The 22,159-nt window shown below is 41.2% G+C and overlaps 1 protein-coding gene across 1 annotated transcript; it reads right to left on the reverse strand.

The window, feature by feature from the left end:
• Positions 1–5,353: 5,353 nt before the first annotated feature.
• LOC133442490 (matrix metalloproteinase-20-like) lies at positions 5,354–21,954 on the reverse strand. Its single transcript, XM_061720498.1, is given in 20 exon segments — positions 5,354–5,454; positions 5,823–5,926; positions 7,578–7,728; positions 7,953–8,091; positions 8,172–8,290; positions 8,384–8,545; positions 9,219–9,302; positions 9,305–9,340; positions 9,454–9,517; positions 9,520–9,604; positions 9,705–9,955; positions 17,614–17,755; positions 18,596–18,752; positions 18,980–19,113; positions 19,251–19,370; positions 19,473–19,644; positions 19,744–19,869; positions 20,138–20,286; positions 20,919–21,157; positions 21,783–21,954. Coding segments are annotated over 20 exon segments (2,670 nt in total). The 5' UTR covers positions 21,918–21,954.
• Positions 21,955–22,159: the final 205 nt, after the last annotated feature.

Here is a 22,159-nt window from a genome sequence, read left to right on the forward strand (position 1 = left end):
TCTGTCTGGCATGTGCTACAGACTGGACAAAGAGTAGAGAAGAAAATTTGGCAGACACGTCTGTGACCAACATGAACATCACAGCACTGTTTACTCACAAAGCTGATTTGACAAATAGAGTTTGATGTCTGTTCCCAAGCAGACAGGGAGGAACGTTGCTAATTATTCTAATTTATGCTTTTGGTTCTTTTTTTATCTCTACCAACAAACTATTTTAGTGAAATATGTTCACCAAACACATTTTACTTAGCCCTGAATAAAAGCCAAAACACTGGTGCTAAACATACAGAAATTCTCCATCAGCCCAAAATTCCTCAATTTTCACCGTAAAGACACCCTCTGTAAATATGGTGTATTAGATACAATTAAGAAACTGGTAAAATGACATGAGAGACATTCTTTAACATCATTTTCATAACCCCCTTTTACATTGGTGAATACCCCGCATTTAACGTGTGGATTTAGCGTGTAATGTGTCCCTTTTACAGTGACTGACGTGTCCAGCCGCCCCATGAATAACTCGGCTCCGGGGTTAGTCTGAACCGTGAGTCAGGTCCAATGTAAACAGGACTAACGCGGGGTGGCAGGTCATGGGAGGGGTTTGCTGATCACTAACCTGAGGACAACCCACCAGGGGAGGTTGTTTATACTTTATTTATCATTATTGTTTTATAAAATAAGGAAACAGCTGATGAGATTAACAACAACAGCAGGACGTCAAAGGTAGGATCTATATTTGCAAGATGAGTAACTGGGGAGACGAGGAGATCCGCGAGCTACTCAGCCTCGGAGCCGAGGACGCCATAAACCAGCGTATGTCCAGAAACATAAAGGATGGTCCATTGTTTGATGAACTGGACACAAAGATGACAAACCGGGGGTTTGCAAAAAGCAAAATGCAGCCAAAAAACACTCATCAACGGTGTATAAATCTTGGTGATGTGGGGACAATACTTCACTCTAGAAGCCCACACGTTTTATTTCACGGATAACACCTCCCGACTTGCCTTCAGGCCTGGGGTGACAAATATCACGCCTTGCGTTTACATTACCAATGCGTGGTAAATACACATTCATCATCCAGCAATATTAGCGGGATCCAATCTATAAACGCCTAAAGACTGCAGCAGCTTTTCTGCTGGTTCTGGCAAAATCCCAGCTAATGTTAGCCTAAAGGACTAGACGTACCACTAACCAATTTAAATTAGCTTTGCAGGCATGTCTAGCTACCATAAATATGCCCAAAAGTTTTGCAGAGCCTTTAAAATCAGTCTATCTTTGCAGGGAAAGTCTCGGGGCTTCCCATGATGACGGAGCGTTGATATAAATTGGATGTAAATAGTGTAGATGGCTGAAGCTGAGGATTAATCCACTTTGTCATCCACAGTTAAAGATTCAGACTTTTTTTTTCAGAAATTGCAGTAGCACCCCTTGGATGTGGAAGCCCTGTGGATAGTTTTCAGACCCCTTCATCTTCATCTTTCTCTTCACCTATTAGTGTTCAGCATTAGTTGATTTTGATTTGAAGATTTTATTTCGAACATGCATGTTAAAAGAAGAGTACAAAAAAGTAAAAAAAAAAAACGTACATCTGTCCTCATCTGGCCTTTATCCCTTCATATCACGTTGATATACTGGTGAATTACCAGTAAATCAGTGCACTTCTGTCGCTCGCATGACGGAGGCCCAGGGAATGACCAAACTCACGAGCTGCCACAAGCAGCAGATTACTATCAAACCAGTCATGAGAATTAATCAAAAACATTCATACGCATGGATTACACATGAGTTACAACTTCAATAAAATAAAACAGTATTATATATTTATTTCTTGAGGTTAGTTAAAGTTTTATCACCATCAGTGTTTGCATCCCCTCTCTCAGTTTGTCCAGAAGAGCCAGAAGAGACTGCAACAAAACACATGAGGAATATTTTTGAGTGTTTAATATTGTGTTTGCAGCATGCATTGCTCTAAAAATCAGTGATGAATTCTTGTTTTCTTCATTTTATTTTTATCCCAAAGAGAATGCGCTCCAAACCGTCTCACATCTGCTCTTGAAGAGAATAATGACGTCTGCAGCACCGCTGTAGACCACCAGCCAATCCAGGGGGATGAAGTCACTGTAGAGCTGGAAAACCTGAGTAATGGTTGCGTCCACCTGACTGTGGAGCAAAGCTGGAGTGTAATCAGTGTTCCTCTTCAAACCAAATATAGTCATTACCACCAATAGTCTAGAATACAGTTTTATTCTATATCATTGGTAGTTTATTTCAGTTTTATTGTTTAAGTGCTTGTACAGTAACCATTTGTAATACACCTTTATTACCATGTAGATCACCAGGGGAAGTGTTCACATTAGTTAATGTTTCACACCTCGGGGCCTTCATCATCTCTAATTCTTTGTTAAATGACCCACCCTCACCAAAGTCCTAAAGGATATTCATGTAATCTTAAATGCTATATCTATTTTACATGAAGAACATCACAAACTCTCTCAATATCTGAGTTTTCCTCTTTAATAGTGCAGAAAGGTTGCATTCATTCAGCGGCCACCACTCATTTTTATTAAAACACAGCTGTTGTAATGGTTTTCTTTACTAAAATAGATATTTATCATTACTATTGTTTCTTGAGGTACTTCATAAGTGGTAAACACTATTGTTATCAAGAGCTTGATCTTGTATAGCCTAAAAAAGAAATGGGCAGAGTAATTTTGGATGCTAAAAAGAAAGTGACAGACTTTCACTGTCATGGCATGGAAAAATGCTGTCTCACTCTGCTTTGTAAAAATGCTGTCATCTGCAGCGCCTTGGGAGCCTCTGAATGTAGAGTTATTGGCAAATAATACCGTAAAGAAATGCTGATGTTGCGTCTTAATTATTTTAACTTCAGTTGTGTATGGCATAGTGGAAAAGAAAAGAAAGAATGCTTTAGTTGTGGCTGAGATCAATCAGAAGTACATGCAAACTGCATTTTAAACTATATTTAATTTCTTTGAAACATCTTAAATAACTAATCTCCGATCATCTGTCGATGCAGGTTGCTTCAAATCCTTCTGTCTCTTCATGTGATCCTATGACGCTGAGATCAGGGTTCTGTGAGGGCCTTACCAACCCTTTCAGGACTCCTGGTCTACAAAGCTCTGAATGGTCTAGAACCAAAATATATCAGTGACCTCCTGACCCAGTATGAACCTTCCAGAACTCAGGTCATCTGGATCCATTTTTTTTAATCATTTCTCAGAGTCAGAACCAGACATGGAGATGCTGCATTAAGCTTCTTTGCTCCACATGTCAAGAACAAACTCCCAGAAAGCCTCAGATCAGCTGAGACACTCAGTTTATTTAAATCCAGGTTGAAGACTCACCTGTTCTCAGCTGCATTTGAATGAAGTTCCAAATCTTACTTTTAACCTTGGGTTTTAAAACTTGATTATATTTTACATACTATCTTTATCTCTTGCTCTTTTTCTTTCTTTCTTTTTTTTATTTTAACTCATGCTTTTACCTTTTGCTATGTGAAGATATTTTAATGTCTTTGTAAAGCACCTGGAATCACCCTGTTGTTGAATTGTGCTCTATAAATAAGTTGGCAAGGCAAGTTGGCCCTTGCCTTGCCTTAATCATGATCAAATTCCCAACTCTGCAACTCCTATCACAGAAATGAAACCCCAAAACTACAAGGGACCTGCATCACTGTTGCCTGCAAACACCTTATCATACTGTTCTCCAGCCTTTTGGTAACCAAAGTCTAATCTTCTATGGTCAGATAGTTCAATTTTAATAGACCTCTCCAGAACAATGAATCCCATTTATCTGCACCATTCTCCAATCAAGACTGCATCTGTACACATATTTTTCCAGACAGTAGATGGGTGTACCGGGGTTCCACTGGTTTCCGTTACCTCTGAGCTGTTGACGCTGCTGGAAATCCTCCAGTTGCAAAGGGAGGTACGCGTAATGTGTCATTCATCTGCTGCACCACAGCGACACAATCCTCAACATTGCCAGTTTCTTTGTGCTCCAGTTAGCCTTGTCACGGTGTATGACTCTGGTCCACAATAGAACCTGACCTAGATTGCACGTGTGGCTGCTCCTCATCCTGTTTTTAGTAACCTATAAAGCTGTTTTGGGTTCAGTTAACGTCATGTTTCAATCGGCATATGAAATTGATGCAGATTAGCACCTGTTTGGTGTACTGTGACATCTGACTGTGATCCTAAAAAGTCCCCAATTTTGTACAAGAATTGATACTGTTTATATGGGAAAGAGTTGTCACATCAGTTATTGATTTGATTTTTATTCCACTTGGGATTTTGTGGAATGGTAAACAATAAACAATCACATTTTTTTTATTTTGAAAGTATGCTTAGTAAACAACATCTTCCTACCTACCTGAATCTCAAGTACAGTATCAGTCTCATCCCACCTAACCTGTGTACTTTCAATTCTCTTTCCATTTAGCCTGTTTTTGTTTTTATTTGTATCCAGTTATGTCTTTTGTGTCCTTGCATTTATAATTAAGTATTTTTCTGTGTATTTTTTTCCTGCTAAGGCATCCTATGAAAATTACTATTATATTGTTGCTATCTAGAAATAGTACGTTGTGTCGTGTTGTATTTATTTTATCTTTTTATCTTTTTATCTTTAAACTTTTAAGAATGTCTGTCCATCTGCTGTGCCTGTGCCTGCGCACTTTTTATGTTTATATGTCTATATGTCTATACGTTTATATGTTCATATGTTTACATGTTCACCGTGGGAGGTGGGAAACGTCCCTCTCGATCTCTGTATGTCTTGACATACAGTATTGACAATAAAGCTACTTTGACTTTGACTTTGATTATATTACAATATTCTGAATATTTTTTCCATCTGTTTTCCAAACAACCGCTCACCACAGAAGCCGCTCAGATGTGTGAATAAAAATGGATTCTATTGAGGTCAGTTAAATATGGTACATCCTCTTTATAAACACATTCAGTTTTACAACATAACCATGTCTACCATAATATCATGTCACACCATGCCATTTGAATTTCTGAAGAAAATCAAGCTTCAAAATAATGTTAAAATGCGCAGCTTTATCAAGATTCTGAACAGAATCCATGAAAGTCCAAAACAGCAGCAGGAAAAGAAACCCTGCATTTGACTTTCTTGTTACACAAGTTCATAAAACAGATAAACTTTACAACTTGACAGAATAAGCATCATAAACTAAACAAATACAGTCAAGCAACATTATAATCAGTTCCTTGAATTTCCCCTCTGGTGATCAATAAAGTATTATCTTATCTAACAGCAAATCATACAGCTTACTTAAACGTTTAATTATAAAGAGGACGTGTTTAAGTCAGCATCCCAGCCAAGAATTTCCTGAAATTATTTTCAACACACGCTTTTGTCTGAAGTCATATTGGTAGGACTTTGTACCACTCAGGAAGAAGATGCTACCTGGAACACTAAGACAGAACAGAAGAGAGAAGATTGAAAAATGTCTTTTTGAAATAACAACACATATACAACACATATAGTCTGTAAGTTATTTATAAAGTAGAGGCTATCAGAGAAAAAGTGGACACCAAAGTTCAGCTGTGACTTATTTTAACTTCAAGTTACATGCTAAAATTGGGGCATAGTGTGTTTTCTTCTTTTTTTTTCAATGAAAAAAAGGGTTTGTAGTGCAGTAAACTCCACCCATCTACCACCTAAACATGATAAAAACAAGAAATTACAACTTCTATTTCAGTTCAGCTCTATTTCTGCTCTGCTGCTCAGATCCATGTTATACGAAGATCATAAACAGACTTTTCTTGTCTTACCATGCCACTTAAACGCAGCATCGATCTTGCTTGGGATTTCATTCCAGTCCTTTTGGATGAGTCTTGGGAAACCAGGGTCCATCTGTTTCCTGTGCTCATCATACCTGTGGTTGGATTATTAAAAGGAAAAACAGAACAAAAGCAGCATTTTCAGTGTGGAAATATGCGTTGATATTGAAACTGCTCTTTTCAATGTATTACATCTTATATTGAAACTATAATCTGCACCTACATCTTTTCAAGTTTTACAAGAACAGTATGTTAGACAGGACAAATGATATCACTTAAATAGCCTATTACAAAACCTTTACAAATTAAACTGTCGTTAATTAATCATTATTTTTTTAGTATAAGGGTAACGCTAGTGGTGCATTACATTTAACCTCAGAAGTCAGGATTCAGAATCACAAAACATCCGAGTTGTCTGCATTGTGGTTTCAAAGTTTGAAATTTAACCTTTTCCAAACTTGGAGTAGCATTTTCTGGGGCTAACCACTATCGAATGTTTGTTACAACCGTGGAAATTTAGCCTGCACTAACAGCTTAGAAACCATAGACTGTAAGAACTGACTCAACAGACGACCCGGGAGGCCCCCCACAGGTTTACCTCAGAGTGGTTTTGAAGTATGTGTGTTTTAAAACCAGGCTGTGAATATATTTATTTCTGCTTGTGACGACCCTGTCTAATTGTGGGCATGCCTGACTTTCTCTCTGTTTTGTCTTTGAGGAGTCTGGTGTGAGCTGGGCTGATGTGGAGCACCTGGGCCCAGTGTTCCAGGCTATAAAACCTCCCTGCCTTCAGTGTGGCTCTCTCTTCCCTGCCAGTCCCATTCATTTGTTTGGTTTTTGATTCTATTTTTCTTAACAACACGCACCACACATTTTCCACATTCACACACACTGACACTACTGATGCTGACCTCCACACCTCACAAGTTGGTTTATTTTGCATTTGCCATATTTTTCTTTAAAATAAAGCATATTTTTATTTGCACTGTGCTGTTGTTTTTGTCATGGCCTAAGGGCCAGGTTATGACATGATACAAAGTTGGACATTTTAAGATAAGAGTCAGTGGTGACTGACTCATTTTGGGAGCTAGCCTCCAGTGGTCAGTCAATGAACTCCAATTTCTGTTACTTCCAGCTTGACATCAGTACGGAAGCCGGATTGGTGGTGCTTGGTAGCAACAGACCCACTGATAAAATGTGAACAGGGCATTATTTATGTCTGACTTAATGTGAATACAAACAGGCTGAACTGCTATAAACAAAGCTTTTAGTGTGATGATCCGAGTATCAACTTCCATCCATCCATTATCAGTATCAACTTGGAACTTGGAAATTCTGGCTTCTGAGTACAAATGCAAAGCAGTAGGCCTATAATGATAAGAAAAATTATTTAGAAATGTTCATACAAAATTGGAAGTGATTTTGATTTCAATAATGAATGATTCAAATAACAAAAATATATACTGTACATATGTTTTTTATTTGTTATTTCTTATTTCAGACATTAACAAGATGGGGAATTTCAGCAGTCCCACATCAGTTTTGCTTATTTCTACCAAAATCAATGATTAACATAATGAAAGTGAGTGAAGCAGCTACGAAGATCTCACTAATCGTGACCTTTGACAGCTTAGTTCTGCATTGTTTTTTCAGTAACTTTCTTGTACGTCTTCTTTTGTGTGAAACAGAAGATCAACTGACCAATCCAAACATTTCAAATGTGAGCAGACTGGCACTTGTAATTACCTGTAATAAAACTCTCCTACGAAGAACATTGTTTTCCCATCAACATGAACAGCAGCATCAACCTGCTTGACTCTGGAGGGGAAGCCGTACTCATGGATGGGTTTAGCTTTGATTCTTGTCTTAAGCTGTCGCACCACCCAGTACTTAAGACCTGGAAAAACACTGCCATGTCACTGCATTTTGAGGCATGGTTAAAAAAAACTAACCCTAACACACCACAAACACAGCTAGACTAAGTGAACCCTTTTGCATGGATTGCAACACTAAAGCTGCAGAGGGTTGTAATTTGGGTGAAACATTGTGTTCTCCTGGAAATCCAGCCTTGTCATGCTGACAAAGCCTGTGTGATACTTTCCAGACTATTCATTACTCTACCAGTGAATATGTACGCCACGCCTTTGGCAGGGATGTCATAAGCAGCATCAACACGAGCAGTGATGTCTGGCAGAAATGTGCTGATGTGGCTCTCGCTCAGGCGATTCCAATAAGTCGTCTTTGTTGTTCTCATCCACATGTAAATGTAAATTGACATGACATCAGTTATTTGTAATTCACTCAAATTTCAAATATTTATGGAGTTTTGATCCAGAGCATGTACCTGTTATTAAAGAAAACCACATCATTCGTGATCATTGCAGCCGCATCAAAAGAAAAGTTGGGGTTGCATTTTTTGGGAGCGGTCGATTCTGTTTCCACGTTTGTGCTGGGCTTCCCTGAGAAATATTAATAAACATAGACAATATTGCATTAAAGCTGTGCTGAGCGCTTGCATTATTGCCATTTTAAATGTTGGACTTGTTCCTCACCATACAGCATTTGGATGCCGAGCACATCATCTGTGGCCAGGGTTGGCTGTGTGCTGCTTTGATACCTGTAACTGGGGTACATGATGGCAGCAGGGTCTCTGGAGTGAGTCAGACCCAGAGAGTGGCCAAGCTCATGAGCTGCGATGGCAAGCAAGCTTTAACCTGAAATACAGCAACCAACAACCACTCATAGTAACTTTAAAGGAGCATGAGGCTCCTTTTAAGAAATGAGACTCTCTAGCGCCACCGTTCGCCACGACGGCCATCGGGGGTACTGCAGCCAACAGTGAAGCCGGCACGGGAGAACGGGGAGAACGCGCATGCAGCGTCATTTGACGTCACATCCGCAGGACAGCGCAGGAAATTCCGGCCAGGAATTGCAGCACATTTTGCAGCACACAGCCTGTTCAAGGCAACGGAGAGATACGGGTAGAGGGTTCATTCTTTTTGGTTTGGAACGCTTCATCTGACATTATTACTAGAAAACTTAAAACGTATGCAAATTTTTTTCATAAATCCTGCCTCAATCCTGCCTCATGCTCCTTTAAAAGGAGTCAGAATGACCTAGAAAACTGCTGACTATTAGTGTGAAAGCTTTATTGAAACATCCGGCCCCAACACTGATTGCTGACTGCTACTCGCCATCATCTTTGCTGACATCTTTGAAAGGAGGGTGAACCCTTTTGCTCATCCACAAATGAGCCAAAAAACTGTTCAGTGAAATCAAATCAATGACAAAAGATCCACGGTGTCTCAACACGTTTACCATTAGCGACTCGAGGTCGTTATCCGCGCTTCCTCCCACAGAATGATGAAAACCTTTTGGATGACAAACCTTGCCTCCCTGCTGTCCATGTCTCATCCTCATCAAAGTGCACATCTCCCCCCATTCCCTCGCCTGGCTAAAAGGAATGAGCACACCCCGGTGTCCGTCAAAGGGAGAGAAATCTCCGTGAGCTGCAGCAGACAAGAGAGATATTTGTGAACACCAAACATGAGTTCTGCATAGTTTTCACCAACCATGATTATCAACCAAAGTAACAGTGTCTCAGGCGTGTTTTGAAATGTACCTCCACGGGCAAAGGAGAGAACTATATCAGCTTTGCCGTGGTCGACTTTGATGAACCTAAGGGGGGGCTGCTTTGCTCCACATTGTTCAAGGCTGAATCAAATGACTTTCCCATTTCCTCTCTCCTCATGTCTGGAGTATATTTCGCAATCCTGCATCCAACGTTAAAGCAGAAGCAGAAAATTGTACACCATCTCCAGTAACAGATCAGTAATTAGGATTAGAACTCATTCTTGTAAAATGGGGTCTCACATGTAAGTGATGGTGTGGTTCTTCCATTTTGGCCTGTAGGGGTAAAAGCTATAGTTGTCCACATCTGGCACGCCACACCTCGGCTCCCTCATCACATCCAGGGTGTCTGAGTCCAGGACTCCTGTTTCTCTCAGACCAAAGACGTTTTGCATTATCCTGAGCTTGTCCTCCATGGCCGACCTGATCCGCCCAGTCGGACCTCTGTGGTTCCTGCTTCTGAGGCTCGGACCGTAGAACCTCCTCAGATAGTCCTGCTGACACATATGAGGGATTCATGTCTGAGGGCTTGGACTTATATATTTGCTTTGTTTCCTTCTTCTTCTTGTAGTTATAGATCAGCATGAGCTTTACAATATACTTTATTTTACAATAATTGTTGGCGATGGAAAAATATGCATCAGTCAAATGTGAAGTAACTGTTAATGTAGTCGGTATCTTTACTCTGTTGGCATGAAACTGTGTTTTCTGTCAAACATGTACCTTCAGGTGTAGATTGGGGAAGTAAACGGTGTTGTTGGGTTGATTATGATCCTGTCTCGGCACAGACCGTAAACATGATCGACTGCTACTTTTGGGAAATTACCAGCTGTGGTTTGATGCGGTGCCCTTGCTATCCTAGCAATAGTGAATGGGGTTTTACCTCATAGACTGTAATGATGTTGTTCCATTTGCATTTAGATTACTACAGTTGTTCTTCCACAAAGTTAGATAAAAAAAAAGATCACTTTCATTGTGTTCCAAAAATGATTTGTCGCCTGCTTGTATGTTTTTATCATTTATATTGCAATTAATATCCTCACAAGCAGAATAATCAGAGTATTCATCACCTCTGCATTCAACACTTGTCTGTTTTACCATAAATATGGGAGTACTTACGTAGCTGTATGCATGTAGAGGCGATAAATCTTCTTTCCACTTACTGACTGTAGTGTGCCTGGCATCGGTAGTCATTTTGTTCATAATTTAGATGGCAACGACCAGAAGATGTCAGGTAAAACATCTTATACACTTTTTATCCACCCACAAAGTTAAAATCACCTCACTTTGTCTTTAGAGAACCTACCCGGACTATCTGTTAAGTGGAACGACGTTGAGTTTTATCTGAGACAAAATGAAATGGCAAATTATTTGATGTAAGTCTATTGTCCTAACTGCTCGAATGAATTGCCATTTTTCTGCAAACACATATTATGTTATAAATGTTATAACATTACGTGTTCTGGTCCCTAACAATGTACGTAATTTGCTGTATGACAATTGACTAATTGTATATTACTGTATACAGACCATGACAGTAGGATATCAGTGGATATGAAAATACAAAATACATGAAAATACAATTGCATTATTAGGGCCCGAGCACTTACAGTGCGAAGGCCCTATTGTATCTGTAGGAATTTTTTCTTTATTCTTTCTTCTGACGAAAGGAGGGCCTTTTTGCCCCCCTAAACGTGCCCAAAAAGTCACCAAATTTTGCATGCAAGCCAGGCCTGGCGAAAAATTTGATATTTTAAGGTTTGCATTAATGGGCGTGGCAAAATGGCTCAACAGCACCCCCTAGAAAACTTTGTGCATCGAGCCCCACAATACGGTTTGACGTACATGCATGAAAATCGGTACACACCTGTATCATGGCGCAGCTTAAAGAAAAGTCTCTTGGTGTCATGTCGAGGAACCGAACAGGAAGTCGGCCATTTTGAATTAATCGTGTCATTTTGGCGAAATTTATGCCTTCCTTCGGCAGTTAATATGGCCCGAACCGTAACGTGAACCCAGGTGTGTTATACATCAAAATGTGCGTCACCATCCTGCGACAACGCGCATTACTTTTCTCTTTCAAAAGCGTACACACCTGTATCATGTCGCAACTTAAAGAAAAGTCTCTTGGCGCCATGGCCGAAACCGAACAGGAAGTCGGCCATTTTGAACATTTTGAATTAATCTGGTAATTTTGGTGCAATTTATGCCATTCCTTCGGCAGTTAATACGGCCCGAACCGTAACGCGCACCCAGGTGTGTTATACATCAAAATATGCGTCTCCATCCTGCGACTACGCACATTACTTTTCTCTTTTAAAAGTGTTACCGTGGCGACGCTAGACGCCAAAAAGCGGGTCCTCCCTTCATCTGATTGGTCCATATTTGATAGTTCCCCAAAAGGCACCAAATTTGGCATGCAAGCCAGGCCTGGTGATAAATTTGATATTTCATGGTATGTATTAATGGGCGTGGCAAAATAGCGCAACAGCGCCCCCTAGAATACTTTTCTCTGCCATAACTTTTGAATGGTTTGACATAAAGAGTCGTGGGTGGTGTCATCGGACTCGGTATTCAGCCCTTGACCATAATTGGTGAAAATTAGCCCCGCCCCTTCTTCTGATTGGTTGTCCCTATTTTCTGCTATAACTTTTGAATGGTTTGACATAGAGAGTCGTGGGTGGTGTCATCAGAATCGGTATTGAGTCCTTGAGCTTCATTGGCCTGAATTAGCCCTGCTTCTTCTTCTGATTGGTTGTCCCTATTTTCTGCTATAACTTTTTAATGGTTTGACATAGAGGGTTGTGGGTGGTGTCATCGGACTCTGTATTGAGTCCTTGACCTTCATTGGCCTGAATTAGCCCCGCCCCTTCTTCTGATTGGTTGTCCCTATTTTCTGCTATAACTTTTGACTGATTTGACATAGGAAATCGTGGGTGGTGTCATGTCTGATATGCTTATGGGGGACGGTGGCCACGAGTGCGAGGGCCCGTTCATCGCTGCTTGCAGCTTTAATTTTATTCATTTTTTCAAAGGCTTTAGAAGATTATTAAATTCTGCTGATAGTTGGGGGCCCCGGGGCAAAATAAGGACCGTTTGGTTCAGATTCTCGCAAATTCTCCAAATTTGGCACAGATGTTGTCCATACCATACTTAATCATTTTAAGATGGGTGCCAAGATTGGCGCCCCATGGTGCTGCCATATTTCGCAATCCAATATGGCTGCCACCCCCAAAAAACGGAAAGGCCTAGAATCATAAATGATACCACTTTTTATGGGTTTTCTGGATCGTAGAATCTGATTCTGGTGTTATTTCAATGATTTGAGGTCAAGATTACCGCTCAAGGTCAATTTTACTCATCAAAGTTGGTATGTAAAGGCAATATGGATCCATGAAGCTGGCCAGACCCTTCACGCAGCATATGTCAAAGAAAGATTGGAAATGGCTTCAGTACCAGTATCTGATACCATCAAAACGAAAAACATGCTAACATTCGCCAACCGTAGTGGCCCCAAGAAGAAAGGTTCCAAGGACAGTGGCACACAGAAGCAGAACATGGTTTTAATCACACAACTGTTCCTTTCACTCCAGTCACGTCCCAATGCTGACATGACAGACTTCTTTCAGTTTGAAAATCAGAGAGAGCCACCGAGCCTGGCGGACAGAGGGTCTCTGCGATCTGGGACAAAGTCCGACATTCTTCAATGCCTCAATGCTAGCACAGGTCGTGCAGCTTCTGCCAAACAAGCTACCGTTGTGGTGTTGGATATGGCAGCAGTCATCCACATGGTGCGCCCCACAACAGCAAAGACATTCAGCAAGTATGTCTTGCTCAACATTATGCCATTCCTGGAGGCCCAAATGACAACTAGTACCCAACGCATTGATGCTGTATTGCCCCTTTTGCACTAGTATTACTTCAGCTCGGTTCTACCCGTTTTGCGCTTTCGCACTAGGGGCTGAGACGGGTAGAGCCGCTCCAAGCCGATACCTTTTTCTGTAACCATTTCAGTGAGGTTCTATAGCGGGCTGAGCAGGGACTATTTCTGAGGTCACCACCCTCCACGCCTCTGATTGGTCGGGGGGCGGGGCCGTCACCACTTCCACGCCTCTGATTGGTCGGGGGGCGGGGCCGTCAGACGTTTGAATCAGGAAGCGGGAGTCAGCGCGAGGGCGACTGGCGGCTCGCAGCGATTTTATTATAAAGCACAAACGTCTGTTTGGTGATCCAACTCTGAGGTGCAGATGTTCATAAACCTGGTGGCTGTCGAGAAAAAATTAAAAAAGCGATGTAGACGGGCTGTTTTACTCTCAGCCGCTCGCGGCTCCAGCTGATTTCTGATCAGCGCCGACATGAACAAAGGTGTTGCGCAATCGAGTACGTCACAGCAGCTTCACCACAACCTGCACACTTCTCCCCTGCGGGGGGGGGAAATACACGGGGACAAACGGGAAGAGCCGCGACGAGCCGAGCCGGGCTAAGGTGGTACTAATGCAAAAGCGCCATATGGGACAACTACCCAGAGGAAAATAACCTAAAATATCTGACGCAGAAACGACGTGGGAATGGTTCACGGACAAAAGTAGGTGATGGTAGCACTCCAATCCCTAAGCATGAATGGAACAGTGGCTTCCTAAAAAACGAGGACAACAAAAAGGAGCTCTTCTCATTCATCAGCACACAGATCTCAAAGAATGACATGCGTGGAAAGCTCCTTCTGACTACCCGCTTTGAGACTGTGCTCTCCAACATGCCTTGTGATGTCACAAAACTTCAGAAGTGCAACCATTCTGAGGCAGACACCAGGATCCTCCTGCATCTGGCACATACAGCAGAGCAGGGTCATACAACAGGCTATGTTCGCACCGTAGACAGCGATGTTGTCATTTTGGCAATCCGGTTTTTCGAGACCCTTGGCCTAACAGAGCTCTGGGTGGGTTTTGGTACTGGTCGAAAATATCGTGACATACCAGTCCATACCATCTACTCTGATCTCGGTCCATCAAAGTCCTTGGCACTACCCCTCTTCCACAGCTTAACAGGATGTGACACAACTTCCCAGTTTCTTGGATGTGGCAAGAAGACAGCTTGGGCAGCCTGGAGAAGCATACCAGACCTCACCAACACACTAGTTGCTCTCACACACACCCCTGACCTCTTCAGTCTTGAGTCTGTGCATATGCAGAACATTGAGCGTTTCGTCGTCCTCATGTACAGCAAGGGGTGTGGTGCAGCTGGTGTCAATGAGGCCAGACATCGCATCTTCACCACTGGAAGTAGATCACTGGAAAACCTCCCACCTACCCAAGCTGCATTGTTCCAGCATGTCAAGCGAGCGCTACTGCAGGCAAGTTTCTACTGGAATCAGGCAACCTCGGTCCAGCAGGAAATTCCTGACTTCAGTGAGTGGGGCTGGCACAAAGATGGCACTGGCACATGGCAACCACTGTGGACCACTCTTAATGATGCATCAGCAGCATGTGACCTTCTTGTACGCTGTGGCTCAAGGGATGCATGGTAAGGTGCAAATGCAATCGTATCGGTGTCCGATGCACAATCCTCTGCAAATGGGAAGGTGGGTGCCTTAATAACAAAGATGACAGCCATTAACTCCCCGCTTTGCAAGGAATGGAGACACAATAAAGAATGTGAATGACATTTTGAAGTTTTACGGAATAACTATTTTGATTACATTGTTCCCTACTGTCAGTTGTTTAGTTAAAGTTGAAGTTGTACTTGTGGAAAAAAAAGAAAAAAAAAAGGCTGTGTCCCTAAACACATTTTGTTTGTCTTTTTCTGTTGGCACATATACATTTTAATTGAAAATTGTTTGTTATTCGTTTTTTGTTTATAATAAACAATCTACTGTTTTGAGTTGTGAAACATTGATACATACATACAAGTATAGCTTATAATGAAAAAAAAAAAAAAGAAAATGTTTTGGGCGTAGCATCTAGCATGGCACACCAGAAATACTGGATTTTACCCCTATATTGCCTTTATATACCAACTTTGATGAGTAAAATTGACCTTGAGCGGTAATCTTGACCTCAAATCATTGAAATAACACCAGAATCAGATTCTACGATCCAGAAAACCCATAAAAAGTGGTATCATTTATGATTCTAGGCCTTTCCGTTTTTTGGGCGGTGGCAGCCATATTGGATTGCGCAATATGGCAGCACCATGGGGCGCCAATCTTGGCACCCATCTTAAAATGATTAAGTATGGTATGGACAACATCTGTGCCAAATTTGGCGAATTTGCGAGAATCTGAACCAAAATATCCCCGGGGCCCCCGACTATGAGTCATTTTCCTTCTCCATATGTAACTATCTTTTAAAATTTTTGTCATAACATTACAAACTAATGACTAAAACCACAATTTTACACTGGAATTTCACCGTTAATTTACACTCAACTTCTTTACAGTAAAAATTAAACTCAGGGTGGATGTTCTTATTTTGAAACTGGTGCTATCAGACTTACAAAAGACATTTTTTATTTTTTTACATCCATACTTTCTCCATGAATTATGTTTCCATCACATGTTGGTTTTCTTTTATTATTATTTATCAGTTTTATGTTTTATTTGATAAAGGACATAGGTAATTCTCACAAAATCTTGTATTTAAACATGTTCAGCAAAAGAGTTACAGCTAAAGTATACAAACTTTTGGTTCTGATTTCAAGTTCTTTGGGACCTTATACTTTAAAACCACTGAAGTTAAAAATAATGATAAAACAAAAACATTTGGTAGTATTGATTTATTATTCATAACAAGTAAACACCTTCATTACATTGTGCGTACCCTTTCCTAGTTTAATGCTCAGCTGAAGTCAGAGTCAGGGTGCAGAGCTGCACAGTAGAAGTTACAAAGATGCAATACGTTTTATAAGACACTTGTAATGGTGCTTAATTAAAGTTTTACATTTTCCTTCTACAAACTCTGCGGTGCAGCCATCCACTCACAAACCTCAGCCAGCTCCACGTCCTTAAGCCTCAACTGCTGATCCTCATCAACGAGTCCATGAGATTTCCACTAAACTCAGTTTTCCCAAAACACATCCACGTCAGCTCCATGTTTCAAGTGCTCGTTTCCACCGGGCTTCACATTTTTATAACGGAGTATTCCTGGGGCTGTTGGGCAATCACGGGGCCATAAAGTGCTCAGTCCTGATAATTACAGCTGCATCTACCTGCACTAATTTTCAGGAGGTTTTGTGGTTAAAAACCTCCCAGGAAACAGTAAAATATGTCTTGGACTTCTGTCTGTAATGGTACATACAGTAACATGTGCAGACAGTGAATTTCATAGTATAAAAAGTGTTGTAATGTGAAAAAGTGTCTGTCAAGTTGAAACCTGCTGACATTTGCAATGAAAACCTAATTTACACTCTGCTTCAACTACACAGCCGATCAGTCATCACAACATACAGAATGAATCAAAAAGATTTATGTCACAGCAACTGCAGAAGCTGCTGAGAACTGCTGAGAACATTTTATTTTTGACATATGTCCAATCCCAACAAACACGTATTTGATAAATTATGTGTGCTATTTCAAAAAAGTTCAAGAAACAAGGAAATGCAGTGCGTCTTCCTTCTTGCTGCAACGAAGGTTTTCAGGTCATTTCTTTGCTGCGTGTGCTCCGAACAGTGTTTAGCATCCGAGCCAGGAATTCGCTCTTTCAACCCCAACAACTTGTTTTTGCACATAGCTGAATTTGTGCACGTGTGGTCCCACAAAGAAGTATATGAAATCTAAAAAGAAAAACATAAAGTAAAAAAGGATAACTTTAGATTTTCAAGAAGCAAACAGTAAAATAAAAAAATCACATTTATTTCTTGCTTATAACACTGTGTCATCTCAAATGTTGCAACTCTGCTGATTATGATTGCAAGGATGAGGGATGTCTTTATGTCTTCTGGACGCATATATCTACTGCTGCTTCCAGCTGAAATTACAGTATGTCAAAACAACTGGCGTGCTGTAAAAACTTTTAAAAAAAAAGGAAACTAGCACTCTTGTGCAACTAATGATAAAGCAATTTTCAAAACCCCCTTGAGCCCCAAACAGGACCACACTGCATACTGCTTTCATACGTGTGTCATTTGATTTTATTGAGGCACAGGCGAATGAACATACGTTGCAGACATACTTTGAAGTAGATAATATGTGCTCACCCCCTTTATAGAAAGCTGCATTTATCGTGCTGTTGATCCCAGGAAAGTCTTCGCTGATGTACTTTGGATAACCAAAATCCATAACCTTTCGGTTCTCGTTAAAACTAAAAAAGAAAGTACACCGTTTTGGTCAAAAGCCACAATTATGTGTCACCAGTAAAACTTCAAAGGCAAAATAGAAATGTGCTCTCAACTATCTGAGCGCCACAACAAATCCCAAAGGTAAATGATTCGTTAAAGGCAGTATGAGGAAAAAGGTCTGATGAAATATTATTTTGTGCTTTTATGCTTGCGGTCTCTTTATCACCAAACTTCTCTATTTTCATGAACGGCAAGGTGTCACAAAACTCCAGTGCAGCTGTTGACTTGGATTACTTCAAAATGATCAAACTCAACAATGTTGTATCTTCACGTTAGCCCGGCCAGCCATAAACATTCACTTTATCTCCTGAAATGGGTTTTTGTATCCCTCTCATTCAGAGTCACTTCCACCAGTGTCGTACATAGTGAAGAAACTGCAAAAGGGGGGACTTTATGTGATAACTCTGCAGGATTATGTAAAACCTCCAATTCAAAACAACCAAGATGGCTGCAGAGTTACTAACAACACCTTTAATTAACGAGTCTTTGCTGCAGAAATGGAACGGTGGGTGTTCCTACGTCTCAGCATAATTTAGGTGTCTTTTGTTCATACTAGCCATGTTGTTGCCCTGCCTGTGCCACATGCTTTGTTTCTCTGATTGCCTATCAAATGGTGTCCAGAGGCAGTTTCTTCTGCGCCCGTTGGTACTGTAAATAAAAGTTGAATCCAGTACAAGTAGACAAATTCTTTGCAACAAAGAGGAACAGATTTACTAACTTAACATGGAAAAATTGAGAAAACTGTTGACTACAGCTTTGAAAGTCAGGTTCTGTACATGCAAGTTGTGTATTAATTGGCTCACCTCCAGTAAATATCATGCATGAAGAAAAGTGTGCGTCCCCTTTTGACGATGTGTACTGCTGCGTCAACATCTTGAATCCAAACTGGAAATCCAAAGTGGGTGAGAGCTCTGGGTTTCCCCTTCACAATGGAGCCTTTCACAGTCCAGAACATGGATTCTGTCGAAGGAAATCCAGCATTAAAAATATGTTTCATGAAGCATAAAAGTTACAAGTCATTCATTTACTGACACATTGAAAATATGTCTGAAAACCATGCACATTGGGAATGTTTAGGGTGTAGTTTCACACAATGACCAACAGTTTGACTGTAGAGAGTCTTTGTTGTCATTATAATGTTAAAAGTCAGTGGTTGAAGCCTGGAAACGTGTGCGCTGAGTAGTTACCGTGGATAAGGTAGGCGGTAGATCTGCGAGGCACCCAGAAGGCCGCATCGATACTGGTTTCAATCTTGGGCATGAAGTTTGTGATGGGTCCCTCTTTGATGTCAGACTGCTTATTGTGCTTAATCCAAAGATATCTTGCGGGGAAAATACAGTCAGGTCAAAAAGAAGAACTTTTTAAATCATGAGTGCACAGTTTGTGCTCTTTCTGAGATTGCTTCCGACGACAACAGGCTATAATGTGTATCTTTTTTGTGAGCAGGTATGAACATACCTGTCTCTGAAAAAGAAGGTGGCGTCCCCGACAGTTGACACTGCATCAAAGGTCAGGTCTGCAGCGCATCTGTCCTGCATGAATCTGGGGAACAGTGGTACAGACGCCATGTGACGACTTCTGAGAGGACCTAACGCACAACAGGACATGTTTTTGAGGCAGAGTCCACGACGAAGGAAGCATTCAAGATCAAGCATACTTATTATACAGTCTCAGATAAACAAAAACATATTACTATAAAGTGCCTTGATACTGGCTACGTCTTCTGCTGATAGCAGGTTGGCAGGAAGGAAGGTTTTGTAGGTCGGATACATCAGCGACTCTGGGTTGTTGGAGTGCTTTAGGCCCAAAGCATGGCCAAACTCATGAGCAGCTACAAGAAACAGATTAAAACCTGGAAGAGCATAAAGAGGATAAGTAGCACATTCAAGCAGATATGATTGCAGTCTGTAGATGTCTGTGTAACATCCACCAGTGTGACTCGATTCTGTACCCGAATCTCCTGCTGTCCAGTGCTCATCATCGTCGAAGTGTGTGTCCCCTCCAGTTCCCAGCCCTGGAGCAAACGCATGAGCCAACGTTCCTCTGGGGCCATCGAATGGAAACAAGTCGCCGTGTGCTTCGTGATATAACCCGGCCCAAACATGAAATGGAAATAACAGAGAAAAAAACCATTTTACTTCATACAAACAGGAAATAAAAGGCCTCTGTTTGCCTCACCAGCCAAGGAAGCATGACACTACCTGGGTTAACAGTTAAATTACTACTCAGGCTCTCCACATCCACTGACCAGTTATATTTACATCACTGACTCAAATCTCTACACAGAGGTCATTTTCTTTTTGTCATGCTTTCTCTGTTACATGCGGGACAAATGACAAACCCACCATAGGTGACAAACTCCACCATGATGTCAGCGTTCCGGGTATGTGTCCTGACAAACGTCAGGCTGCTGGCTCTGGCCCAGACACCAAAGGCCGCCTCGATCAATGAGTCCACGGTGTTGCGGGGCAAATCTCTGGTGTATTTGCCGATGCTGCAAGAGCGACACATGGCGGTCAATGCAAACAGAAATCTAAAAGCAGTCCCCATAACCTCAGTAATATACTAACTTGTAACATACAGTATTCCATCCCAAGAGTGGTAGCAAGCCCAAACTAACAGCAGACAAAACAAGTATCACAGCCTGGGTTTTACAAATCTCTGAAAATTGACTGTTACATTTTAAGATAGTGACAATAGCTGCCTCCCTGAGCTTCTTCGTAATTATACATCTGATCTGAATGTGATCCATCAGGAATCTCTCAAACTAAGCCTGCACCCGAAATGGACTCAAATTATTTCATAAGTTCAGACTTGTACGGTCAACTTGGCACTCTGGCAAACCACAAAAACTCTCAGAGGCAGGAGTCCAAAGCTCGAAAATCTGTTAGCCACAATGATTTCTGACAGTTGCTTCTCCCTATTTCTGCCAAAGGTTTTATTGCCTGTTGGCTGAAAATGCATTTCAGGAATTGGTGAGGTTTGCCTCTTTGGAACAACCAGACTGATTAATATTTTTGTCTCAGGGGATAACTGTCAGAGTGACTGTCATATTTCAGTTTTTCAAGTAAAACAAAATCAGACTAGAAGTGTCATTACACATGATTATCAGCCCATTATTGATACCTATATGTGATGACATTCTTGTTCCAGCGTGTTCCCTGGATGTGATGGTACTCCTCAACATCAGGAACGCCACATCGGGGGCTCTTCATCACCTCCAGAGTCTCATCATCTAAGGTGCCTGTTGCATTGAGCCCAAAGAAGAGCTGCATTTCTTTCACTTTGAAGGTGAAAGGGGGCTCGCTGCGCTTCATGCGCTCCAAAGAATCTTTCTGCAAGTTGTAGTACCGCTCAAGATAGTCCTATAAGTGAATCAAACATTAAACAGCATTTTGTATGCGAGTGAATTATTCCAAAAAGCTCAATTAATACAAACAGTTATTCCTAACTGCCGCTTGCATTATAATTTATGTCTTGCTGTTAAACATTTAGGATCTATTTAACAATTTCAGTTGTGACAAATCACAACTTTTACATAAATGTCCTAATTTACAGCCTGTGAATGATGGGATTTCCAACATCAGCTTGTTAATTAAACTTTCTCAGACTGCAACATAAATCTGTTCACAACATTAAGCTCCAAACAAGCGTTTGCAGGAGGATCGCTCCAAAGCAATAACAGAGGTATGAAAGGGAACTGGCACGGAGAAAAGAGAAAACAAGGATGCCGAAAGAATGCTGAAGTATGCAACATAAAAACAACAAAGACTGAGAGGGCAGAGCAATCACTTACCTCCGCCTCCCACCCACGCAAAAACTAATGCAATAAAAACAAATTCTGAACATTCAGGCAGGCAAAAATGAATGGATGCAGTGCATGCTAGAAACGCTTTCAAACAGACACAAATTCCTACTGTCCAAGAAGTTTAGTTACACGCTCTCCACTCTTAAACACTTCGAATGCTCTTCATGCAATCATGCACTTACTGTGGCCAGCATCAAGTCAACCTGTGGTTCTGGTGAAGGAGTTCTCTCGTTCTCCGGTACAAGTGTAGGTGCTGTAAAGCCTGGACCGGGCATAAGCAAGACCAGGGCACAGCAACACAGCAGCATGACATGCATTTCACAGACTTAACACCACATGAACTGCAGTGACCTACTGTAGTTTAAGCACATGGAAGTTCTGGTTAATGAGAAAGCCTTTTAAATGCTTATTGTGACTCATACCACTTGCAAATCCAAGGAAAGCCTCATACAGCACTATGGAATTAGGGAGGGGTTTGCAGAGAATGATGGACACACCAAAAAAGAAAAAAAAAGAGTCATTTGAGCTTTTTTTGTCATGTGCTAGTGATGATTCAAAT

The sequence above is a fragment of the Cololabis saira genome, chromosome 4, assembly GCF_033807715.1.
Source record: "Cololabis saira isolate AMF1-May2022 chromosome 4, fColSai1.1, whole genome shotgun sequence".
In the NCBI taxonomy this organism is placed as follows: domain Eukaryota; kingdom Metazoa; phylum Chordata; class Actinopteri; order Beloniformes; family Belonidae; genus Cololabis; species Cololabis saira.